Raw genomic sequence first — 8,759 nt, 5'->3', positions numbered from 1 at the left:
ATCCTACCCAAAGTGCGTTTTGAAGGCCATTTTTGTAAGGCTTTTTCTTCATATGCTCCCTCAATCGTATATTTAACTTGTCATTGTCAATTTTTTTTAGACGTCCCAGTTATGTCTCTTTTTTGAATAAAGTGATTGTGATACGAGTTTTCTAAATTTACCTTGAACTATTTTGATTAATATATTTTATTACAATTTAATGTGTTACAGATAAATCAATAAATTGTATCTACTCGAATGGCTTGAACGAAAAGGATTATCAAACTCGAACGCTTAGTTTATTTTTAATTTCTTTCCATTCAAAAGATACCCAACAAAAACAAAAAAATTCATGAGAAAGCTATTCAAACATGCATATGAGCCAATCACACTGAGAACTCTTAATGAAATAGGCATCAGGATCCTTTATGATAAACTTTCCTGGATAGAACATATGACAAAAACTGACAATCGCCACATGACAAACTATTAGTAGTGCAATTCTTTGCTTGCTGAAGGGGTAGGGATGCATTATAGTTTTCATCATATTGCGTGAAGGTAGCTCCTCAACAAAATGTATGAAAATCACCAGCGAATCCTATAATAATAACAAAAATAATAATAAACAAATAAACAAACCAGAAAAAAACAATATAAAATACTAGGCATGTAATGATAAAATACAATTGGTGCATAGAAATTGACAAACACACCAGAGTGCGCATAAGAAGGAACAAAAGAAATGCATAATTCACTTTCTTCCAACATAAAGCATGCAGTGATTTTTTCAGCTTCTGTTTTATGATTCCTTCCCCAATGAGCTTCTCCATGTGACAATTCAGCAAAAAAAAAATCAGACACTTGTCATCTTCAGAAGCAGTGAAGTTGATATGCTCCCAAATACCCATAGAAAAGAAAGAACAGGCAGATATGATCTCCACCAGCTTAAATTTAGCACCCTGAAAAAGAATTTTGACAGTACCAAAAAAATAAGTTGGGAGTACAGAGAACTAATTAGTTTTTTAGCAGCAGAAAAATTAATTCAATAAAAAAAAACATTATAACTAGCAAATAGTACTAGATGATGCTGATTGTTTTAACCACCCAATGCACAGCAATAACCCGAGGAGTTTTCACAGTCCAGAAACTTACCTTGGACTTGTTATAGAATTCTACAGCATGATGGATCAACACCACAGCAAAACTGGCAAAACAGAGTGTTTATCTCTTTCATGCACCAAACAATCCTAATAAGTTCATTCAAGCTCCGAGATGAAGATTAATAATTCTCTGGAAAATATGACATGGCTAGACATCGTAGAGAACTTTTGGGTTAAAACACTGTGCTGTCCTGTCCTTATTAGGGAGGGACTTTGAGTTTGTTTTCTAACGCTTTCGAGCAATAAAATTCTTCTAATTGTTTCATCATCAAAACTGGAAAAACAGTATACCGATCTAAACTTAGTTTAAGATGCATAATTGATCAACTTATTATTTTATTGTGTTATGCAGACATTAATTTCCTCTGTTTTTTTTTTTTAATGAAATAAAAACACATAATTAGAAGAAGAGGTAGGCAATAATAAAAAGAAATACCTTGTGCTTCTTGTTGTAGTATTTTATGGCTTTTTCTGCACTCCTTCTGTGTTTTAGCAGATCATTCCTGGTTGGATGGATTTCAGAAAAGTAAACTTGAATAAATATTGAATTAGAATGAAATTTATATATAAAAAAGAAGCAGATCTGGACACAGTCATTCTTCAACTCATAAAAGAATTTCCGACCAGCAAAGCAAAAGCAAGAATCTAACAGAGAACAGAAAATCTTTCCTCCGATCTCATATTTGAAGGCAAAAAGAAGAAACGAAAACTGCACCGTTTCTCACAAAACCCAAGCTTATCTTCTCGAGTTTGAATTTCCCGATCTCGTTCAATATCCGGAGAACGTCTTCTCTTTCCCATCCGACTCAGAAGAGCCTCGAGGATTAGTCGAATCATTCTGATATCATAATACGTTACAGTCTTCACAAAGACGGCGCCCATCCTCCGTGCTTGGTCTCTTCGCCGAATTTGCGAAAAGTTAGAATAACCTACTCGCGAACGCTCTTTTGTGGAACATAAGAGGAACAGAGTAGATTAGAGGGTGTTTGGGAGTGTGGTAGCGGTTGCTTTTCAAATAGCTTTTCATGCCGAAAAGCATGTCAATAATGTTTTTTCATTTTTTAAAAATTATTTTTGATATCAGCACATCAAAACGATCCAAAAAGTACAAACCGCACTCAATTTTAATAAAAAAAAATTTAATTTTTTTGAAAAGCCGGTTTGACCGCAATGCCAAACGGGCACATATATAGACCAGTCCTTTAGGTCTATGAAATAAATACAATAGAGTCCTTAGTTGAAAAACATAAATACAATAGAGTCCTTATTCAGGCATTTCACTTTTCTTAATTCATTACTTATTTTTTAAAATAAAACAAGAAAAGAATAAAGAAACAGATGATATAGAAAAATCGATTAGAAAAAGGACCAGTTATAGAGTCCTTTAAACTAAAGAAGATATTTAATCTATTTCATAAAAGCAAAAGGACTAATTTATAATTTATCGAAAAAGAGAAAACAAGCACTCTCGTAAATATTATATTATTATTATTTTTTAAGAAACCACTCACTCTTTAAGAAAAGTTTCCCAGTTCTTTTCTTTCTTTTCATTTTATTGTGATTTGTTTTTCTTTAAGAGGGTTTTATCCTAAACTGAAAGCCGTTTCCCAATCACTCTTAAGAGCCGCAGTGAGGAAAGAGATGTTGGGGAAAGAGATGCTTGATCGGGAGCGTGATAAGCCAGAAAGATGGTAAGTGATCCTCTCCTAAACAAATTTTCCCCTTTTATTAATATTTTTTATTTTTTAAAAAATCTATCTCTATCTCACACTCTTCCTCCTTCCTATTAAAGTTTTAGTTTGGCATGCTTGTTGAAGTTATGAAACAACTTTTAGTCTCTTAGTTAGATCCAATCCGCTTCCAACAACTGATATATCGGTTTTAAGCTCGAGTTTAATTGATTGTCTGTTTTAATTCTGTATTCATATATTAATTGTTTTCATAATGCTTTGGGTTCAATGGTTTGAAGCATTGAAAAATCTTTTTTTTAATAAATAAAATAAGAAAAAATAAAGAAACAAATGATATAGGAAAGCTGATCAGAAAAAAAAAACTAATTATATCATTTTTTAAATTAAAGAAACTATTTAATTTATTTCATAAAACTAAAAGAACTAATTTATAATTTAATCTAAAAAGAAAGAAAACAAGCACCCTAAGTCTTAAGTTTTTCCTCCCTTTGAAAAACAAGCACTCTTAAGACGTTTCTTTTAATTTTTTTTTATTTTATTTTATTAGGGATTTCTTGTTTTTAGAGATTTTAACCCTGTACTAAAGATACGGTTGAGCTGCAAGGATACACTATGCTTACAGAGAACAGAAAATCTTTCCTCCGTTCTCATATTTGAAGGCAAAAAGAAGAAACGAAAACTGTACCGTTTCTCACAAAACCCAAGCTTATCTTCTAGAGTTTGAATTTCCCGATCTCGTTCAATATCCGGAGAACATCTTCTCACAACTTTTTTTTTTCTTTTCATTTATTTCTAAATCTATCCCTATCTCATACTATTTCTATTTTCCTTTGAAGTTTTTCCATTCAGATTCCCGAAAGCATTCAAGAGTTGAAGAAGGCATTGTCTGTGTTGCCCCAACTCTCATCTCATCCTAAACCGGGTTGCCTTGGGGGTAAGAGACCAGATTATATTAACTTCTGACCACTTCTTCAATTTTGTCTATGAATTTTTGGTATTTGGACAAAAATCTTAACATAGCTGCTTAATATTATTTCTATGTTTTCACTTTGGTTTGAATTGATTTACTTCTCAACGAAATATGGTTGAAATTACTACAGTAATTTTACTTAATGATTTGATATATTTATGGCTGGTAGCTTAATGCCCAACTCGTCATAATTCTATTTCTTGCAGCATGTTTTGCATTTTTTTTCCTGTTTCAGCTCTTTCAATTCAATGATGTTGATTTCATTCCTTGTGTATTTGCATTCAACTCAGGTCTCTTCTCTTCCTTTGACAAGTTTCTGCAATGAATCATTCCTGGATATCAGCTGATTGTTTAGTTTAATTGTTTCACTTGTGAGTTTATTGGAATGCATGGATATAAATAATTCTTATGCATAGATAACTTGTTCTTTCCTTATATTTCAAGGGCTCCTGGGCACCCTCTTGTCATAATTTGTTATCAAACATAAGTTATGTCTGAAAATAAATCATGCATGAGGCATAAATGTGTGTTTTTTAAAACCTAAATACACAACTAATTAAGTACAAAGGTGAACTGAGTTATTTCCCTAATTTGTTTTATTTTAAAGGTTTTTTCCCGGTTCAAAAAGCAATAGTTTTTTTTTTTTTTTGATGTGATCCATATATCTTTAATATGTTTCTTTAATTGTATATAAATTACACAATAGTGAATGTCAAAATAGCTCCTAAACCTAGCACACTAGTAGTTAATGTTAAAGCCCTGTCAATTTGTAGACATGAAGGAGAAAGAATCATTTTTTTTTAACTAGTGAAGTTTTATTGTACAATTTTGCTTATCTTGCTTTTCAATTTTTTTCCCTTTTACTTGTTTATAAGTTCTAAAGGGAAAAAAAATATGATGGTCTTGTAGCTGGCTTGTCCTTGGAAAAAACAAATTCATGATTTCATGAACATTCTGGCATGGTCTATTGTTATTTTTGTATAGCCATGTCTTTTTGGAGTTCATACATATGGTAATATATGTTCATTAAAGAGCGGCATTTTGGTTAAACTAGTTAGAAAAAGGACATTGCTTGCTACAAAAATAGCAAAGTGGTGATACATTACGTGGTAGGTGGCTTGACAATAACATATCATTTTATGTTTTCTTTTCTTTTATGTTTTGTGAACTATATATGGGAACTCTAAATTTATTCACGTGTATGATTTATTAAGGATCTGTTGCATTATACCTACAATACTTTTCGTTGGGGTCTTATATTATTGGTACAATCTTATGATTTTATGATCCTAGTTTTTAGAGCTTTCAACCATCGGAGTTCAAAAAAGCGTTAACATATTTGCATGTGCTTCCTACATATTTTTGTTGCCTCTTTCTTTAATCAAGTATATTAGATTCTTAGTATTTCTTTTCATGGATTTTGGAGTTTGATTTTCTGGTGACTTGTAAACTTTGGGTGAAATTTGATGGTGGGAGCATAACACAATTTATTAGTTTACTTATCTTTTTTTTCTTGTCTCAATAGTTTGAAGATGAATTTGTTTAATCAAGGGGGATAAATTGTAATACCCTATAATCAATTCATCAATTTGGTAGCCTGTTTGATCTAAATGGGCAGTTTTAGTCATTATCTTTTTGTTGATTGGGGTTATTAAATTACTGGTGATGAGCGATTATGTTTTTCTATGGATTCATGTAAGTTTGTTGTTTAGTTTTTCACGCATCTTAATATTCTGTTTTGGTGGGTCTTAGATTTAATTCTCCCTCATCCCCATGCCTATCTTTTTCTTCAAATTGGACTTGGAAGAGTAACAAATAGAATGTTACTGCTTAATCCCTAAACACCATAAAATTTTTCAACTGCTGACATTACTATAAGTGTGGGCGTGGGTGGAGGAAGATTGTTATTCCCTTCCAAAAAATACAATGTTTATTACCCCTGTTTGACTTTAAGACTTATTTTATACCCATTTTAAATTGGAAATCTTGAAATTTGTCTATGTCTAGGTTTTATTTTCTATTTAGTATTTTATTTATCCCAAGGAGTAATTAGCTCTATTAGCTTTTTCCCATTTTTTATAGAATTAGTATTTTATAATCTAGGAATCCAAGTCCGTATTGGATTTGATTACTCAAACTCTATATATAAGCATATAGTCTATCAATATTAAAAATTCAAATTTATGAATAAATTTATGAATAAAAATCTGTAGACGTACTTTTCTCCTCTCTTCTCCTTTTCTATACTTCTCTCATTTTCTTCTCTTTCTCTTTCTTCTTCTTCTTTTCAATTCATTACTATCCCGCATCAGTCTTGTAGAATCTAGGCCTAGAATATATAGGGAAAAACGATTGCTTGTAAAAAACTATTGGTGTTTTTTGACTAGTAGATTCTTGTATTATAACTAATTGATACTTATTTTTAGAAACATGTGTCTTCTTTGCTGTCATCGGGGCTGTTGAGGGGCGCTACCGGTTGCATATGATTAGGAACAATCCTGATCACGCGACAGTACCTCAGTTGTCTGTGCAAGATGCAATTGATGGCATTAAACAAGTGCCTATAGACCCTGCCACATGTTTGAATTGGATCATTAAACAGGGCGTGGTTCCTGAGTCTGACTGCCCATACATTGGAGTACCTCAAGGAGGGCATGTGCTTAAGGTAAATATAATCATCATCGTGCTTGTTTATTATTTTTACTTGCATTTACGCTCTAAGCATTTGCAATGAACCTAATTTGTTTTAGTAGGAATGAACTAGTATTTAGTTCATATTTTTCTTATTTTAGGAGGGTCGGCTTTCAATGGTGAATGGCTATCGCTTTATAAACCCAGGGGGAGACCGTGTTGAAGGAATTGTAGAGGAGATCATGGAAGGAGGACCTATTGTGGGGATCATTTCATATCAATCAGAATATTTGCATGCAGTCATGCTAATTGGTGGCGTTTATAAAGATGATCGTGTGGATGAATATGTGATACATCCTCTTCCCATCCAGTGCCCCAGGAGTGAAGAGGATGTATCACATATTCATCCACACGATCATTTTTATAAACACCACCAATTAACATGACTGCATGCAAATATTTTGATTGATATGAAATGATCCCCACAATGGATCCTCCTTTCATGGATCATTTCATATCAATCAGAATATTTGCATGCAGTCATGCTAATTGGTGGCGTTTATAAAGATGATCGTGTGGATGAATATGTGATACAAAACTCCTGGGGCACTGGATGGGAAGAGGATGGTAGAGGATTGGTGTCAATTTCATACCTTGTTGGAGCTTATGTTCCTGTCTTGGGTTGACAGGATGGGAAGATGATGGTAGAGGATTGGTGCCGATTTCATACCTTGTTGGAGCTTATGTTCCTGTCTCAGGTCGACAGCATTGTCTTGCAGCATGCAATGAACAGGCAACTAATAAACGGAGATTGGAAACTTAGTGGTATACGTTTTTTGTATTGAGACTTAATGTCATTTTTTTTGGGGGGGCTGGAATTTTTTCTTAATCCTCAGTTATGATTTAGTTTATAAGAATCACGTGTTATTTATGGAATTTTTTGATGGACTATTTACTCAATAGTCAAGGGAACAGGCTCAGCCTGAAAGTACACAACAAAAGATTCATAAGTATAGTTGGATAAATATTTGTAAGAATGGATGATGACCATGAATAATTGCACACCCAGGAGACAGGAGAAGAATGCTTGCGGCTTCACGGTATTGGAGTGCATAAAACATTTCAAGATAGCAACCGCTCTCACGGCTGGAAACATGCTTCCAGAAGCCATAAACTCCTATGACGGTCAGCAACCTTTGCCAGTAAATTTGCCATGTTTACCTGCTGAAGAAAGCAAAGAAGTTAACAAGGAGTTCGACAGCCTGCTGTAAGGATCAATATGGTGTCACAGATGTAACGGTAGAACTCTTCGTTCCTCGCACGGTTATCTGGGAAGAAATCCATCTTAGCTATTCAGATTGTATTTCTCTGTAACTCTGTATTTTCTTCATCTCAGCCTTTTCTCTTCCACATCTTTAGACTCCTTTCTTCTATCACCACCAACGATAAGGAGGCGTACCATCATTCTAAAAGGTCACTTATAAATTTTATTTATAAAGACAAAGTCGATGATTTTGTTATTTTAAAAAATTGGATATGTCGGTTCTATAGATCTTTTAATTGATGCTAAACTCTAATGGATTATATAAATTTATTATAAAGTCTAAATATTGTTACAACACTAAAATAAATGCTATAGTATCCAAAAAAAAATATTATTTTAGATTTTTATTTATGTGAGGAGCAAAACAAAGGCTTTTTTTTTTTTTTTTTTTTACTTTAATAAGCGAAGACATGCCACAAGGATTTTTAGATGGAACTTGTCCATGATACAAAAAATCTAATAAAAATAAATCAAGATAATTCTTCCTTTTTTTAAAAAAAGAAAGAAAGCTCAAATGAGGAGAAAAAATAACAAGCACACACATTTATCAAAGTCAAGAGATTAATCAATCAAAGCCCACGGTTTCAAAGTCTGCAATAACCAAACCACATGACATGACCACGGCCCATCATTTTTACAAACCCAACCAAGCTGTTGACTTTTCTTAAAAGCTTCTCTGTATACATAAACCTCCATGCATATTAACCACAGAAAAATTATGTTCGGTAACTGAGGAAACCTACCATCAAATTGTTTACTGTTTGCGGGTTAATATTTTTTGCATTTTAAAATTATTTTTTTAATTTTTAATTGTATTTTATTAAAAAAAATTAGTGTTTGACATTATTTAATAACACTACATAAAATTAGAAGAAGATCACATGATGACGTAGTATTTATAAAATTTGATCGTAATTTTAATTTTGTTCCTAATAAATATTTTATCTGATGTTGTTGTACACTTACGAAACCAGTGAAACTATAGTACTTATCGGATGTATTTC

The 8,759-nt window shown here is 32.6% G+C and overlaps 2 protein-coding genes across 11 annotated transcripts; one reads left to right on the top strand and one right to left on the bottom strand.

The window, feature by feature from the left end:
- Positions 1–256: 256 nt before the first annotated feature.
- On the bottom strand, positions 257–3,579 carry LOC140954134 (uncharacterized). 8 transcript variants are annotated; one of them, XM_035041528.2, is made up of 4 exons: positions 1,855–2,083; positions 1,576–1,642; positions 693–938; positions 257–577 (listed from the first exon to the last, which is right to left on the bottom strand). In XM_035041528.2, exons 1-4 carry the CDS (start codon positions 2,019–2,021, stop codon positions 341–343), a joined length of 717 nt encoding a protein of 238 aa, XP_034897419.1. In that variant the 5' UTR covers positions 2,022–2,083; the 3' UTR covers positions 257–340. The 8 variants fall into 8 exon arrangements, 2 of the variants coding, with proteins under 2 accessions (XP_034897419.1, XP_073261786.1); XM_073405685.1 differs by having other exon boundaries at positions 1,576–1,621; XR_012168379.1 differs by lacking the exons at positions 257–577; positions 1,855–2,083 and adding an exon at positions 3,516–3,579 and having other exon boundaries at positions 616–1,413.
- On the top strand, positions 2,658–7,922 carry LOC118035870 (uncharacterized). Of its 3 annotated transcripts, XR_012168363.1 has the most exons (6): positions 2,658–2,830; positions 3,378–3,511; positions 3,667–3,764; positions 6,227–6,465; positions 6,593–7,256; positions 7,501–7,922. XR_012168363.1 is itself a non-coding variant. In XM_073405673.1 (5 exons), the coding sequence occupies exons 1-5, from the start codon at positions 2,828–2,830 to the stop codon at positions 6,875–6,877; spliced, it is 759 nt and encodes a 252-aa protein (XP_073261774.1). In that variant the 5' UTR covers positions 2,658–2,827; the 3' UTR covers positions 6,878–7,494. The 3 variants fall into 3 exon arrangements, 2 of the variants coding, with proteins under 2 accessions (XP_073261774.1, XP_073261775.1); XM_073405673.1 differs by lacking the exon at positions 7,501–7,922 and having other exon boundaries at positions 6,593–7,494; XM_073405674.1 differs by lacking the exons at positions 3,378–3,511; positions 7,501–7,922 and having other exon boundaries at positions 6,593–7,494.
- The last annotated feature ends 837 nt before the right edge of the window (positions 7,923–8,759 follow it).

The sequence above is a fragment of the Populus alba genome, chromosome 1 (assembly GCF_005239225.2).
Source record: "Populus alba chromosome 1, ASM523922v2, whole genome shotgun sequence".
NCBI classification, from domain to species: Eukaryota; Viridiplantae; Streptophyta; class Magnoliopsida; order Malpighiales; family Salicaceae; genus Populus; species Populus alba.
Note: the sequence above shows the minus strand (reverse complement) of the source record. Positions and strands in the feature narration are given on the sequence as shown.

Coding starts and splice junctions, on each gene's coding strand:
- LOC140954134 (XM_035041528.2), bottom strand. CDS start 2,021: ATGGGCGCCGTCTTTGTGAAGACTGTAACGTATTATGATATCAGAATG. Junction 1,643..1,854: donor CTTGGGTTTTGTGAGAAACG/GTGCAGTTTTCG, acceptor CCATCCAACCAG/GAATGATCTGCTAAAACACA. Junction 578..692: donor TCCTTCTTATGCGCACTCTG/GTGTGTTTGTCA, acceptor TTATTATTATAG/GATTCGCTGGTGATTTTCAT.
- LOC118035870 (XM_073405673.1), top strand. Junction 3,512..3,666: donor AAAAAGAAGAAACGAAAACT/GTACCGTTTCTC, acceptor TTTCCTTTGAAG/TTTTTCCATTCAGATTCCCG. Junction 3,765..6,226: donor TAAACCGGGTTGCCTTGGGG/GTAAGAGACCAG, acceptor ACTTATTTTTAG/AAACATGTGTCTTCTTTGCT.